This window comes from Polypterus senegalus, chromosome 4 (genome assembly GCF_016835505.1).
Source record: "Polypterus senegalus isolate Bchr_013 chromosome 4, ASM1683550v1, whole genome shotgun sequence".
NCBI lineage: Eukaryota > Metazoa > Chordata > Cladistia > Polypteriformes > Polypteridae > Polypterus > Polypterus senegalus.
In genome coordinates, this window is record NC_053157.1 from 214,988,877 (window position 1) to 215,005,795 (window position 16,919).

Consider the following 16,919-nt stretch of genomic DNA (forward strand, 5'->3'; position numbering starts at 1 on the left):
AAATGTGTTTCCACAAGTTTTTCACAATTGTGTAAAATATAGTATGTAAATATATTTTCAAATTTAGTGAAGAAATCTGAGGGTAGACTTAAAACCCCAGTATTCTGACTTTTTTTTAAGATCACCAGTAATTTAACCTTTATATCAAGCGGGGTCATTTTTGCTAAATCGCCTGTAATTTGACCTCTCCAAATTAGAATCATTGCTGTTATTGAACTATCTGGAGTATAAACACATGTTTGGTCTTTTTGTAAAGGTAACATTCTCTAGTTTCACCCTTAGTAGTCAGAATCGCTGTAGGTGTGACTGATCAAAAGTTATGCACATTAGAACTCACAGAAAAAATGAATTTTTTTGTTCTCGCCTAAGTTTTTTTTGTGAAAATAAAGGCCTCTATAGCTGCAGTAGGTAGGTGGGGACAGAAACACACTATGTACCAACAGAATAACTTGTTGACTACTCACATTTCAAATTTGAAAAGAATACCTGTAGAAATGACATTTTTACACCAGTTTTTATGTGGGCATGTCCAGGTGCTTTTTAGAGGGACCAATGGTTTATCCATTATCCACATTTTGGAACGTATGGAAAAAGTGTAATAACTTTTGAATGCTTCAACCCACATATATCAATGAGGGCTCTACTGAAAGCTTACACCTAAAGGAATCTATATCTACATACAGTGTCACTCTATTAGTTATGGAAATTCATATTCCATAATAAAAACAATAAAAAATACACATTTCAATATAAAAATAGTCAAAACAAGTCTTATGGGCTAAAAATATATATATATATATATTATTTTTACTTTTTTAATAAAATGCACACAAACTATATACATTTTGTTACAAACTGTTACAATACAGCTCAGCGTTTTTCCACGTGCCACTGATTTGTAGCAATCGTTAGCAGGCAGAAAGCACAAGGGCGTGTCACATGTCGCTCTCTGCCATTAGACGTCACCTGGTCCGATTGATCACTTTCACGCCGCGTACATGCATCTATTATTTAATCGAGAGTGTATTTACGTTTATCTGTATTATTTCCATATTTAAAATGCGAAAAAAACTAGGTGAAATCACAATAAACAACCACGCACCAAGTCTGCAGACTGGCACAAATGCCAGCTTCGCGCAGCTCCGATCGGTTTTGTTTACAAGTTGGTATGGCAAGTTACATATCGAAATGCTCAGCTGTTCAGCTGTCTGTGACACTCGGCTATACGAGGTGCCAGTCACCCCCCAGACCCATCGTAATTGGCCAACTTAGGTGTCAATCAGAAGCTAACACTTCTGTGTAACATGCTTTAGCATGGTTATTGCCGACAGAAACAAACTACGTCTGATATGATCAATAGAGTTGAAAAAAAATGTCGGAGCTAGTCTCGAGTTAAAAAAACGTTTTCTGGAGTTTTTGTCCCTTTGAGGATCTATCTTGTGTTTTGGACCTAATCGTTTTACTGGATTATATTCCCTGGAGCCTTACGGACAGAATGAGATCAATATTGCTCGGAAATATTGATGTTTGACTTGCAGAGAGCCTTCAAAGGTAGGAAAGGTCAGCTCTTAAAAAGTATTTACTTCTCTGTAAAAAAGGATTTAGTGTCAGTGCTGTGGTTGTTGTGTGTCAAAATGGTTTATATCATCGGAAAGACGAGACTCTGAATTTTCATTTGATGTGTAGTGTGTCGAGGTGCATGACAGAGGGGCATGCACACATGGCTGTGATATGATTGTGAGGTCGTAAAATCGTCGTTATGTACCGGGACCGGTACGTGTGCATGTTAAGGGGTTAAAGATTTTAATTCCGAGTGCAAACCCTAGGAGCTGGGAATCCAGACCATATTAATTATATTACTTGTTTATAGATTCCTTAATGTATGTAGTGTTCAGATTTTACCGTATTCACTTTAAAAGTGTAATCATGAGTTAATATAAAATGGATAAACTTCCAGTGTACTTTTCTTTTGAATGCTTAGTGGCTAAGACGCAAAGTTTCATTATTACTACAGCTTGTGTGTTGACTCCGGTTGGTGTGTTACAGCAAACAAGTTCAGTTTGTTTTTGATCATATATTTTTACTTCATCCCCTTAACCCTCCATTGTGGTTATACTTCTTCACCTAATCATTCCTCGCCTTTCATTCCTTATTCACCTCAGTACCCAAATCCATCCATCCATCCATCTTCTAACCCGCTGAATCCGAATACAGGGTCACAGGGGTCTGCTGGAGCCAATCCCAGCCAACACAGGGCACAAGGCAAGATCCAATCCTGGGCAGGGTGCCAACCTACCGCAGGACACACACAAACACACCAAGCACACACTAGGGCCAATTTAGAATCGCCAATCCACCTAACCTGCATGTCTTTGGATTGAGGGAGGAAACCGGAGCGCCCGGAGGAAACCCACGCAGACACGGGGAGAACATGCAAACTCCACGCAGGGAGGAACCCAGGTCTCCTAACTGCGAGGCAGCAGCGCTACCACTGCGCCACCGTGCCGCCCTACCCAAATCCTGTTAGTCCAATTTTCTTTAGCACACAACCTCTTCCAAATGTTCTACCTTTGTTAGCAATACCTCGCTTCCCATGTAACATACAGCTTCACGCATCTTTTTCATTAAACCTGCCTTTCATTGATTTAAATGTGACACTTAAAACAGATTCTGTTATGCCACAAGAATTGCGGAACTGTTTTACCTTATTCAAAGAACCCCCATTTCTTAATTTATACTTAATGATTCAACATTTGAAATGCCTCATTCACACACTGAACCCAAATGCAAGCTGTGCTTGTTACAGTAACACCACTGCCTCAGTGCTTTCATTAACTCCAGCACTGAGAGATTTCCTTTAAATATCTTTCCAGTACATATCCAAAAAAATCTACACTTTCAACTCACCCTGCTTCCTTGTAACTCACCAAGTTAATTTTGCTGTAGCCTTTGCAAACTCTTAATCTAACTAGTTTTCTGCTCAGTAGCTTTTGCAACTCTAGCATTCTGCTACATGTTGTAGTGTTCCTTTTTCAAACCAAAGACTACCCCTGCTAGTTTTAACTGAACACTGCTACTTGCTTGTCTTTTACCAATTGCTCCAGTTTTCTGACACCTGTTTGATGATGAATTTAAAAATAATAGTTTGGCATTGTTATGAGTGAATGTGCCTTGCTGTTGACTAACTTCCTACTCATTGGAATTTCACTTCTACCTCTCAAATCATCAAAAAACAGGTTGTATGTTGTTTACTGTACTTGTAAAGTTCTTTTGAAAGCTGTTATGTATATAAAGGGGTATAAAGTATTATTTTTTCTGTTTAAGTTCCAATTTAAATAAACTTGACATGAAAAACTATTAAAATTACTATTAAATATGTGCTTATTTACAACAAGTGGTTGATGCCTTTGTACACTTCCTGGACTACTCAAGAGTCCTCTCACATTGTCATTTTATTGTTTTCTAGGTACACAGATGCTATTGATGTTATACAGGCCTTTCAGTCTCATCCAGATCCTGATGTGCATGCAGCTTATGCTGTGGGCTGTGTTACAGCTTGTGTTGATCCTCTCACAGCCTACATGGAGCACAGGTAGGCAGAAATAATTTTTCTAACTTTATGATCTACTAATCAGTACCTTCAGTTTCCGTTCACTTGCATATGTCAAAATGTTCATTTTTCTCTACTTCCACTTCGACAGTTTGTTTAAATAAATAACATACCATTAGTATTAGTCCTGCTTAACCCAATTCAAGGGCCACAGCCTGTCCTGGTAGCACAAGGTAGAAAACAGCTTTGGACAGAGTTCCAGTCCAATGCATGGCATATGCCTACACTAACATTCACTAAGGACCAATGTGCAGTGAGGAACACAATTGCTGACATTTTGAAGTTTCTGTCATTTCTTATTTACTTGCTTTGTCCAATTGCAGTACTATGAGCTAGACAGAAAACATTTATTTTTCTTAAGACTTACTTATATAATAGCCCTTCAGTTACTGAACTAATGTTGTCCACACTAATACAGTAGTTATGGCTTTTGATAAGCTCAGGGCTTTTCTGTACACTTTTTTGCCCACAACTTAGTAATCATTGGCAGGACAAAGGAAGGTAGTATGTGCTATTTTATTAACAGTACACTGATGTGGAAGTGGTCTCCCAGTTTTGTTTTCCTATTTTGGAATACCTGACAGTCAAGTGCTGGCTTTTTTACCTGCTGATAGAGAGTTCCTCAGCTAGTTACATTCCTCTGGAAGTTTTGGTTGTATCTGTGCTAGTTGAGCTGTATGATGTCATTTGTAAACATCCTGAAGGCATGTACCACCCAGCTCTCATGGGTGTACACTGACATCTTCAGCTTGTCCCTGTCATTATGTATGGGTTTTAGGATATCCACAGTTGTCTCTGTGCAAAAGAAATCTACTGTTTCCTACTTGAATGACTATCGTCCCATTGTGCTAACTTCGTGGTGATGAAGTATCTGGAAAAACAGGCCATAATCCACTTAACCACAACATCTCTGCTACCGTGGAATGCAGTGATTCTCTTATTTGCATGACAAATGCATTCTCTTTTGCTCTGCACACTGCTCTGGGACATATGGAAAGGAAAAACACCTATGTCAGGATGCTGTTTGTTGACTGTAGCTCTGCTTTCAACTCCAAAACTGACAAACAGAGCCCAGTCATTGAGGACTGGCAAATATAGCTCCTTGTTGTTCACCAACATCAGCCTCCCAGAAGGCTTTTGCTTTAGCCAACTGCCATACAGTCTATTCACCTGTTTCTGTGTAACTAAGTATGAGGGCAACAGCGTTATCAGCATTGTGATTGGCCTGATCTGTGGCAATAATGAGCCTACCTGCAAGAGGAAGGTAAAAGACCTGACTGTATGCTGCCATAACAACAACCTCTCCCTGCATGTCAATAAAATAAAGGAGGTCATTGCTGACTTCAGAAAGAATTGAAGGCAGTCCTGCTCCATTCCACATTAATGGTTCCCTTGCCAACACAGCGGATTCAGGTTCCTGGATGTCCTGATCACCAACTTCATTTTGTGGTGAGTCATCCCCATCTGCATTCTCAAAAAGGCTTACCAAAATCTATTTTTCCTGAGGAATGTAAAGTGCTTTAAGGTGGGAGCCAAAACGGGGAACTTTCACTATTGTAATATTGAAAGTATCCTTTATGAATGCATCACAGTGTGGTTTAGTAACCTGACTTGCCAGGAATGAAAACTCCTCCAAAGGATTTTCTGTTAGCTTGCAGAATCACTGGGGCTGACCTTCCACAGCTTCATACCATGAGCTAAATTGAGCATCTTCAATGACAGCCTTCTAGTTAAATCTTGTTTTTATTTCTGCTTTCTTGGAAGCCTCATCACTCGCTCCACCTGCTTAAGGAACAGACCATAATGTGCTCCAAAGTGCCTTTCTACTGGTACGTGTGGCATGCTGAAGTATTTGCCATACTCCAGCAATGTAGGCTAGTCCTAGACTGATTTGATGAGAAAGTTGATGTGAAATAGTTAAGCTCTCCAGAGCTATGACCAAGTAATCTTGCGGGGTTCTGTACGCTCCCATCTTTTTGTAAATGCTGACCACCTCGCAGCAGCGTTCTACCTCTGCTTGCATCTCATTCTGAACCAGTTGACACTTCTCCTATCCATGGGTTTTATTGTAGTTAGAGCAAACAGTTCAATCCTGCCTGTCCCACCTCCATAGTTCCCACCAAGATGTTGTTCTGCAGTTGTATCTCTGGTCTGTTGAGAGGTTTCTTTTGTAACCCCTACCTTCAGGTCTTCACAAGTATTCCTGCCAAAGAGACTTTATTGTTAGAGTAGTCTTCTTCTTCTGGCTGTTCCCGTTAGAGGTTGTCGCAACAGATCATCTTCCATATCTTTCTGTCCTCTGCATCTTGTTCTGTTACACCCATCACTAGCATGTCCTCTCTGACCACATCCATAAACCTCCTCTTAGGCCTTCCTCTTTTCCTCTTACCTGGCAGCTCTATCCTTAATATCCTTTTCCCAATATACTCAGCATCTCTCCTCTGCACATGACCAAACCAATGCAATCTCGCCTCTCTGTCTTTGTCTACCAACCATCCAACTTGAGCTGACCCTCTAATATACTCATTTCTAATCCTATCCATCCTTGTCACACCCCATGTAAATTTTAGAATCTTTAACTGCTACCTCCAGCTCTGTCTCCTGCTTTTGGTCAGTGCCAACGTCTCAAGCCCTTACAAGATAGCTGGTCTCACTATCGTCTTGTAGACCTTCCCTTTCACTCTTGCTGATACCCATCAGTCACAAATTACTCCTGACACTCTTCTCCACCCATTCCACCCTTCCTGTACTCTCTTTTTCACCTCTCTTCCACACTCCCCTTTACTCTGTACTGTTGATCCCAAGTATTTAAACTCATTCACTTTCGCCAACTCTACTTCCTGCATCCTTATCATTCTACTGACCTCCCTCTCATTTACACACATGTATTCTGTCTTGTTCTTACTGACCTTCATTCCTCTCCTCTCCAGAGCATATCTCCACCTCTCCAGGGTCTCCTCAACCTGCTCCCTACTTTCGCTACAGATCACAATGTCATCAGCAAACATCATAGTCTACGGGGACTCCTGTCAAATCTCCTCTTTCAACTTGTCCATCAACACTGCAAATAAGAAAGGGCTCAGAGCTGATCCCTGATGTAATCCCACCTCTACCTTGAATGCATCCGTCACTTCTACTGCAGACCTCACCACTGTCACACTTCCCTCGTACATATCCTGTACAGCTATTACATACTTCTCTGCCACTCCGGCCTTCCTCATACAATGCCACAGCTCCTCTCGAGGCACCCTGTCATATGCTTTCTCCAGGTCCACAAAGACGCAATACAACTCCTTCTGGCCTTCTCCATACTTCTCCATCAACATCCTCAGAGCAAACATTTGTGGTGACACTGACTTATCCTGACAGGCTGGTAATGGGGAGCTGCAGTTTGGTGGAATGTCTATATAAGACAAAGCTTCTTAAGTTCTGAGGAGTCCCAACCACCTCTGGAGTAAATTTCTAACTGATCTCAAATGCCTCCACTGTTGTCATTGGCACGTTGTGTCCTTTGTAGGACTCAATGTTGGTATATCCAGGCTTTGAATTTTTGTTGAGGCCCCAGTCTGTCAATCACAGTCAACACTGCACCAGACCTAGACATAGGGTTTTTACATTCTACGTGTGCTGATTTCAGTCAAAATCTGTGGTCCTGGAATTAGTCTAGCTGCCCTTTCCTGGTCTTCATTTGACCCTTGTATGTCTCTTTTTGGAACACTGAGACCAGAAGTAAAACATAATATTCCAGGGAAGGCCTCACTAGTGTGTTCTATAACTTAAGAATAACCCTGTTTGACTTATACTCGGCATCATAACACCAGAGAGTGGTGACATGTTGTATGTTGGTATGATATACAAGTAAATATTTAACTGTACTATGTACTAATTTTTAACAGAACTTTTACTTATTCAGACCTTATTTCATCCCATTTATTGTTATTTCCTGTTGCTTATTTCTTCACACTGATGAAAAACATTTAAAGACTGAAGTATTTTTATATTTATTTATTCCACAGTCTTACTTTCCTTTAAATATACTAGAATTTTAAACTCGCTGCCCAGGGTTCCACCTGGAATTTATTGAAAAAGGAGGAAATCTCACATAACCTGTATAATTAAAAAGAAAACCTCAGGCAGCTCAGCTATTTAAGTATACATATACTCTCCATAACACAATGAGCCTCTTGCGGCTGACTGCAGTTAGATGTTTTTAGCTCATTGTGTCCTGATGTTTAACATTATGACTTTTACATTGAATGATTGTCTTAATTATGGGATGAACATACACAGGAGATCCTTCTTCAAATCTTAATATTATATCAAATGTTAATTAATAATAATTAAATAACTTTTTCAGAATTCTTCAAATTGTAATAAATGTCTTTAATTGTGCTGCAGGTTAGAGGTTTCACAGTATAAATAAACATAATGTTCACATTTACCTATTTAAGAAAAAAAATCAGTTTCTCTGCAGTATTCAGATGTAGGCCTCTTAGCTACAAGTGGTTTTAATGGTGCAGCATTTCCAGAATAAACTGTAGAACTTCATTACTCGATATACAACTTTACAACTCCAGGCACCTCACACCTAGATAAAGAGACTTGAGCTGGGAGAAGCTCAGCTGCTTCAGTGAGGGATAGCAGGCTGCTTATGTTGGCTGACACATTTACAAAACAATGATACTGATGGACAGGTGGCTTGGGATTATGACTTTTTTTGTAGGCATCAGGAATTCTAGTGTTAACCACTACACCATACTCTCTAGCAAAATACCTCTTATGTAGCCCAAAATCACACAAAGAATGCCTTAGTGGGGTTTAACAGGCCAAGACTTTTGACATCCCCCCCAGCTTTGACTCTTAAAGAAGAAGAAAAACACTCAAAAAAAGCCTTGCAGGGGAAAAAATGGAAGAAATTTTGAGAAAGGCAATTCAGATCGAGACCCCCTTCCAGATAGATTGAATGTGCAATGGCTGTGAAACAATTGGGTAAATTAAATATACAAAACAAAACACAAGTAATTCTCTTCAAAGAGCTAGATGGCCAGTCTATCTAAAAAACACAAAGAATGAACAATGGCAGCAGGTTGTTTGGAGTGAACAGTCAAGATTGTAAAATTTTGACTCAAAACAAGATGCAGTTTATCGGTAGAAGAACTTGAAAGAGCTACATGGATGACATACAAAGACATTCAAAATTGAGATGTGTACCTGGACATGAATGGAACTTGTTTGCAACCTGAGGACCTCCTCTATATGGCTAAAAGTGTATCGCCATGCATCCTTTACAAGAAAAAGTGACAGTAGGAGGGCCAAAAGCCTGTCTTTTTTAAATATGTTGCAGGGGTCAATCCCCTCATTTGTGCTTTTTTAATTTAAAAAAAAAAAAAAAATTGAATGCCCAGTAAGGAAGGGGCTACACACACTAACTACATACACAAAAGATGCAGTACATACACATACACACACACTCAAACACAGTAGCTTTTCTTTTCCCTTTGTCGTTAAGAGATCATCCTTGCCTTCATCCTCTGTAGTACTCTGGATGATGGGCCAGGCAGACAAGTCTTGTGTGTTCAAGCCTTGGCAAAACCCAAAGAGCCATCCCAAGTCCATTCTTCCCACCTCCAAGACAAATCTTTATGATAGTTCAGTGCGAAAAGTAGAAGAAAGAGGAAAATAAATGCTTAATATGTATTTATTGGATTCTTAAATATTTACTTAAAAACACACTAACTATATAAAATATAATGGCAAAAAAATTACCTTTCTTGACAAATTTTAAGCAATTGCAAGTGTACTGAATTTCAAGGAAATTGGCCCACAGAGAGCCGAGTTGTTTTATGCAGATAGACCAAATGGATGTACTTGCAGTTGTGAAAGATAATAGGCACTTTTTTGAATTTAATATGAATGCACCAAGATAAACAGAAATCTTTTATTTATATTTTGAAACAAGTTTTTTTTTTTTTTAATGTAATGCAGTGACCTTGAAATGGATAAATGTTTTACAAATAAACAGATGGAAAAACTGCAGTTATTTGTGACTGTTGCAGCTGCTTTTGTGTTCGCATTTGAGACCCAACTAATTTCCAAGCAAATATTCCCTGATTAAGCCTAATATTAATAGGTGACAACAGCTTTAAATAAAAGAAAGAAACTTTTCATTATAATTGCATCGTTTTTATCACCTTTTTCTAGTTGTAAACCAGCCAACCATATATTTGATGGTGTAAAATATTTGAAAATTAAGACTTTTTGCACAGAACAGAACCCCTTTTAAAAAGACTTTTGCTAAGAGTATACAGTGAAGTTACCACCTAATACAAAGAGCAAGTGTGTGTGTCCTTAGTAGTTTTGCTTTTTTCCCGATCTTGATTTACAAGTCTTGTGATAAAGTAGTGCAGCTGAGGTTGTTTCATCACCTCTGTTGCCATTATGCTTGCCTTCTATGAACTCCTTTTCACCCTGCAACCTAAATATAATTTAAGATTTGTTTCTTGCCAAGTGTACTGATGAGACAGGGCCATATTACATTTAAAAATAAACTCTGGCTTATCCAACTGTTTTAAAATTAGACAATGCCCTGTAGGATTAGTTGGCTGCTATCTGCAACCTGAAGAAAGTAGCTGAGTTTGTCATTTAGAAGAACCCTTATCAGATTACTCAAAAAGCTAAAGTTACTAATACTGTTATGCATGAGTTATGTTTCTGGTTGTGTGAACATGAGTTGAACAGTCCTAGGTTTTTCTAGGTATTATACTAGGCTATCAGTAGAAAAACCTTTTAAAGTGTAATTCTTACTCTAAGTGAAAAGAAGGTGAGTTACCTGCAGTGTGTCTCTTAAACAGTGTAGATATTTGGGGATGGGGGAAGCGAAAAGCAAATAATTAATCCTATGTTTTTGGGCATATAGTATTTGTTTGAAACAGGTGAAAGAATCTTTTTGCCCCCACTAATGTAAATCTAATCATCAAATCTAAATCAACTGAATATGAGCATTGCGCAAAACAAACTGTAGATGCTGTCTCTTACTGTTATTGAACTGACTAAGCATCATAGACAGACTGTCCTACTGCTGTGAATGCTGACTGAGGCAACTGTCCCATTGGATCTGTCTAGTCCGCCATTTATTCCCATAGTAACCGTTAATAAGATCTAACAGCCTCTTTAAATTTTTTTTTTTTTTTTGCCCCGCACTACGTTGTTTTTTACACATAATATACATACTGCTGTTGCCCCAAGAACATTTTTGTACAGAGGTCGTCACAGTTTTGAGTGACAAATTGGTTTTGCTGAGAAGCTGGAGTATATACACGTGTTAATGGTAAAGATTGTTTAATACACTAGATGCTGGGCACATAGAGCTTGTAAGAAACATGCTGTTAGCTTTGCACTGTGCGGATTAAGCACTAACCCCATTAGTTTGTGTTTCAGAACTCCTGTGTGAGACTTTGACTTTTTGTAAAATTTGTCATGAGATTTAGTTAGTATTTCTAATGAATCATTAAAGTGTTTCAAAATAATCTTTAGAAAGTAATCACAAAAATGTTGGTTGTGTTATTACAGCCTTCAGCTTAACAACTGTTGTATTTTTATACATTAATAGCTTACAGCAGTTTCATCTAAAAGTCTTCACTGTGTCCCAGCTGTTAAAGCCTGTTTGTGCAGCCACTTGGTAGCTGCCCCCTTTCTGACCTATAAAAGATTACTTTTTCCATGAGTGATTGTTAGTGAAGTTCAAAACCTACTCTATGCTATATATATTCATATTTTCGGTTCAGTCCCTGGAGTAAACATCCTTGTCTCTTTTAAAAAGTACTGTTATTTAATCAGTGACAGTTCAAAAGATTTCTATCAATGCTGCAATTAGCATGTACAATGTGTAAAACATTTTCACACTTTTTTGTTTTTATTTTTTTAGGTTCCTTTTCCCCAAATTCCTGGAGCAGTGCTGTCAAGGTATTCCATCAGCATTTAATTTATATAACATCTTTCTTGATGAGCATACACAGATATTTCATGACTATAGTGCCTACACCAGTTAACATAATCACATGTGAACCAGGAGTGAAATTTAAGCTTACATGTTTGTGAATTTAAGGCCAGCTCATTAAAAAATACCACTGAAATCTCAAGAAGCGTTAATGTCTATTCATTATTTATATTCAACCTTTGGGCCAGCTTGTCTACTTCTCTTACCTATTTTTCCACATATAGTGCCTATAAAAAATATTCGTCATGCCCCTTTTAAGTTTTTCATATCTTACTGTTTTATATAACATTGAATCACAGTGGGTCTAATTAGGCTTTTTCGAAAACTGATTATCAAAAAAATGTCTTTACACATCGATCTAAATTTGTTGCAGTCATTAAATACAAGGTAATTGATACCCTAAGTATTTGCCCCCTTTACTATTACACACCTGATGCATCACTGGTGCAACCAAATGGTTTTAGTAGTCACATCAATAACTGAGTCAAGACCACCTATCAGTAGGCGAGGGTTTTCAATCAATTGTAGTGTAAATGTACTTCTATGTGGAAGGTCCATCTGCTGGTGAGTCAGTTTCCTGACAATAAAGAGAAGAGAACACTCAAAAGAACTCCTGAGTCAGGAGACGGAGACAAAAAATATCCCTTGGATTCCAGTTAAACCAATCATTAAGAACAGAAAGAGTATGGCACAGCTGCAAATCTAGAAAGAGTATGGCACAGCTGCAAATCTGCAAAGAGTGGGACAACTCCAAAAATTGTGTAGGAGGAAGACTAGTAAGGGAGCCCTCCAACAGACTTATGAAAACTGACAAAGTTATAGGATGCAGTGGCTGAGAAAGGAGAGACTGTGCAGACAACAACTGCTGCCCGCTTGTTGCCCCAGTTGCTGCTTTATGATAACCTACACCAGGGGTTCTCAACATTGGCCCTGGGGACCCCCTGTGGCTGCAGGTTTTTGTTCCAACCAGATTACTAATCAGTGACAACACCTGATAGCACTGATCTCATTTAATTAGCTGGTATTTTTTTTTTCTTTTATTCGACGTTCAGAAAAGCATAGCAGCATGATTTTTACATTTATAAGACATTTATAAATATTTCTGCTTTTGCTATAGATTTAATTACTTAACTCTCTTTTGTTGATTTCGTTATACTTTGCCCTTTCTCTGTGCAGTTTTCCCCCTTCATTGTATCTTAATAATGACAACTTAAAATGAGCAGAGCAGACACACAGGCAAACAACACTGAATAATCAAAGGCTGCAACTACTTTAGAGTCAGACCCACTAATTAGTAAATAATGGATTAATTAAACAATTAGAACACCTAGAAAAGTAGAATGAAAATCAAGATGAAAATACTGTTAAAAAGAAAAAAAATACATTATTCCTATATAACTGCTTGGTACATTTTTATATATATATATATTTTTTTTAGCAAACTTAGTTTTCTAATTAATATATTGTTCCTTAAATACAGAACTTGGGAAATATCATTTCACTTAATTAGCCCAGGAGTTCAATTAAAAACAGAAGCTGGTTGGAACAAAAACCTGCAGCGACAGGGGGTCCCCAGGACCGACGTTGAGAACCCCTGACCATCAAAACTACCATTTCCGTCATTACCCATGGTGGTGGCACCATTGTGCTGTGGGGTGCTTCTGTACAGCAGACCCTGAAAGGCTTGTGAAGGTAAAATGAATGCAGCAAAGTATTGAGAAATCCTGGTGGAAAACCTGATGCAGTCTGCAAGAAACCTACACCTTATGAGAAGTTAAGCATAAAGCCAGAGCTGCACAGTAATGGCTTAAAAACAGCAGGGTCAATCTCCAGGAGTGGCCAAGTCCAAATCCACGTCTCAATACAATTGAGGTTTTATGTCTAGACTTCAAAAAGCCTGACAACTCACAATCCCATGCAACCTTACAGAGTTTAAGCAGTTCTGGACAGAAGAATAGTAAGGGGTTGTGGTGGTTTGGAAATAACTTTTATAGGCACTGTGACATTCTCAAACCAGTTTTTATCAAGGTAACAATAACAGCAAATTATAGATAGATACTTTATTAATCCCAAGAGTAATTTCACATTATTATTAATTAATATTAATAAATAATATTATTAATTATGCTCTATGCTGTAAAATATAAATACCGTTGTGACAGTGTATTAATGTCCCCTTCATGTACAGTCATGGCCGAAATTATCGGCACCCCTGGAATTTTCCCAGAAAATGCATAATTTCTCAACACAATAAAAAAGAGAAAAAAAGCCAAATCTGACACGTCACACAAAACTCAAAAATCAGGCTGGATCAAATAGGGGATCAAATATTTATTTCATTCAATGGCATGCAAATCAATTTGTAACTTTTAGATAATGTGTTTTTTCTGGAATTTGGGTTGATATTATGTCTCTCTCTATTAAAATAAAACTACCATAAAAATTCGAAACTGCTCATTTCTTTGTAAGTGAGCAGACTTACAAATTCAGCAGAGTATCAAATAATTATTTATTTAATAATTATTACATTTGCTTACTGGTTTTTCTGAACTTGCTAATGTCACATTATATTTTAAGGCAAATATCCACAAAATGCACATTTTAGTGTTGTTTATACTAATTGTTTTTATATTTTCATTCTTTTTTTCATGTCAAAGGCTTGGTTAGTGCTGTTGTTTTTACCAGCCTATCTTCTGACCAGAGACACCCATTGCTGTTACAAATTCAGCATCTAATCCGAACAAGCAATCCTGAGGCAGCTTTCATTCTTGCAGAAAAGGGGGCTGTGACACGGTGAGTTTGCTTAAACAGATATTGAAATAACCGGTTGAATGCTGGAAAGACTGTGTATATAAAACCAAGTAGGAAAAAAACAATTTGTTTTTGCTTCTCTGTTTTACCTTTTAAATTTATAAATATCTTGGTAAGATATACAGAGTAGCTGTAAATGTTATATTTGACAGAAATTCAGCAAAATTATAGCGTAAAGTTTATTCTGTGCACTGTAAGGGTCTATTTTTTGTAATTGTCCTTTTTTTCATTGTAAGTGGTTTAATTGTGTTCTTATCTACAAACCATGAGATTTGTTTTGTTTTGAACAGTGCAAATTATTTACTACCAGCAGTAGTCTATATCGGGGTTGGCCAACACCAAACCTGGAGAGCCACAGTGGCAGTAGGCTTTTGTTCCAACTCAGTTGCTTAATTAGAAGCAATGATCACCCATAACAGATTTTATTTAATTCCATGGCTTGTTAGTGTTTAAATTCTACCATGTCAGGTCATTCTTAAATCATAGATTTTTTTTTCCTTTCTAATGATACATGTATCATTCAATTGATTTGAATCCTGCAGCAGATGAGTAATTTTCAGTTCTTGACTTTCTCTTCAGTTTCCTTCTGAGTACTTAATTAAACCAAATAGTTTGCGATGAATGTACATGGGTGGAAATGGAGACAAACTAAATGTAGAATTGCTGACTCCTTTGTCATTTGCATCTTATGCCAGTAAGGAGCAGTTAAAACAATGAATGTAGCTGTTTAAGACTAAAATAAGCAATTAAAGGTTCAAAATTTTAAAAAGCAAGACAACTAAAATGAACCAGAAAAATTTCTCTTGAACATTAAGTGCTTTATCAGCAATGAATGTTTTCTCTTGAAGCAATTGGTTTTTAACATAAACATGAAGCCATTGCGGCCCTCCTGGGCCAGCGTTGCTCAGCCTTGATTTAAAGAATTAGACTATTAAATAGGAAGTTAAATGAAGTTAATTACTAGCAAAAACTAGTCACTAATTAAGAAAGTGGTTAGAATGAAAACCTGTAGCCACTGTGGCCACAACTCCTGGTGTATAGAATTTGTAGAAATGTAAGGTGCTTATACCCTTTTAAACAAGTATGATTTTTTTTTCATTAAAAATACAAATTTATATTTAATAAACACTTCATGACAAATAGTACCCCATAAGTAACTAATTAAAGTCTACACGGTGTGACTGCACTGCTTATAAAATTAAATTGTAATTAAAGTTAAAGTAAAATCAGAAAACTTATGGCAGGTGATATCGGATCAATGCCTGGAAGACCAGCGTATTTATTTTGTTGGGTTTTAGTGTAGCCCTCCCTGGAGTAGTGATGTTCCCAGCTATACTGAATATTCATTCAGAGGTAGTGTTGGATGGTACATGTGTATTTATGACATCTTAGAAAGTTTATTTTTGTTTTCCATCCATCAAAGAAAGGGGTTCTGTGTTATATTTAGTGTCATGCCCTGTACTTTGCTTATGTGTGCTCTTAAAAGCATTTCTGTTGAAGTCTGAGGTATTTTTCTTTTTAGTGGGAGAATGAATTGGCAAAGCACATGTGCTTTCCTCATCTTTGTTTAGTTTAAAATAGCATTAGTTTTCAGTGTCACAAAAGCCCCCTAACTGTAACTAAGGGCTGAAACCATCCAGTCACCAGTTAGAAGAATGTATTCCAGTAAATATCTAATATACTCATATATTTTCAAACCTTTGGAAACCTATGATGCTTGGGCACAACTTGTTAGTCCTGTTTTGTCTGTCCAAATAGTGCTGGTAACGCCAATCAGTTGTTTAGTGTTGTAGTTTTCGTTAAACATAAAAAGTGCAATTTAAACACAAAACAAATAGTTTTAAAAAATAAACATGAACATTATGTAGTATAACCCAAGAAACATATGCAGCGCTGTATATGCAAATGTGTGTGTCCTAGGTAAGCACTATATAGAATGAGATAACTCTGCAGGCAGTTGATTTCAACTTAAATATCTTCAACCAAAAAAAAAAAAAAAAGGACTACCCTACTGCCAGTGGAAACATTTGCTTTAGTTAATTGGTAACCAATATGAGAAAGCAGTAGCTACTGCCACTGGTGCAAGAAGAGTACAGTATATCGTGCTTGATTTAAATGCTGCGACTGATAGTTTTCTGTTATAGTGGAAAATAAGTAATTTTAGAGTACAGGTGCCCCATAGCCAAAGGCTACAGTGGTTTATTTGTCCTTGAGATTGTAATATACACCTTAGTTGTGTAGGGTGGGGTGAAAGTGCCATATTATTTAAAGCATCATATGTAAAAACAGAGATTTTAAAACTGCTTTTAACTTAACTGGAAGCCAGTAATTTGATCTAACAATTGCAAATATGTGGTTGCACTGAGTCCTTGTTATGATTCTTCATGTACTAATTATGTCAATATTTGGCTGTGCAACTTCTATAAATGAGTTTTTAAGTAAACTAGTTCATGGGGTGATTTTTGTCACATGGTGGATCAAAATGGCAAGTAGGTTTCATTT

At 37.5% G+C, this 16,919-nt stretch overlaps 1 protein-coding gene across 1 annotated transcript in view; it reads left to right on the forward strand.

The window, feature by feature from the left end:
- Nucleotides 1-16,919, forward strand: part of dnaaf9 (dynein axonemal assembly factor 9) — a 179,419-nt gene that overhangs the window by 131,679 nt on the left and 30,821 nt on the right. Inside the window, exons 28-30 of the mRNA XM_039751936.1 lie at nucleotides 3,467-3,592; nucleotides 11,535-11,572; nucleotides 14,264-14,399. Of these exons, the coding sequence (XP_039607870.1) occupies nucleotides 3,467-3,592; nucleotides 11,535-11,572; nucleotides 14,264-14,399 (300 nt within the window). The remainder of the gene's footprint in view (nucleotides 1-3,466; nucleotides 3,593-11,534; nucleotides 11,573-14,263; nucleotides 14,400-16,919) is intronic.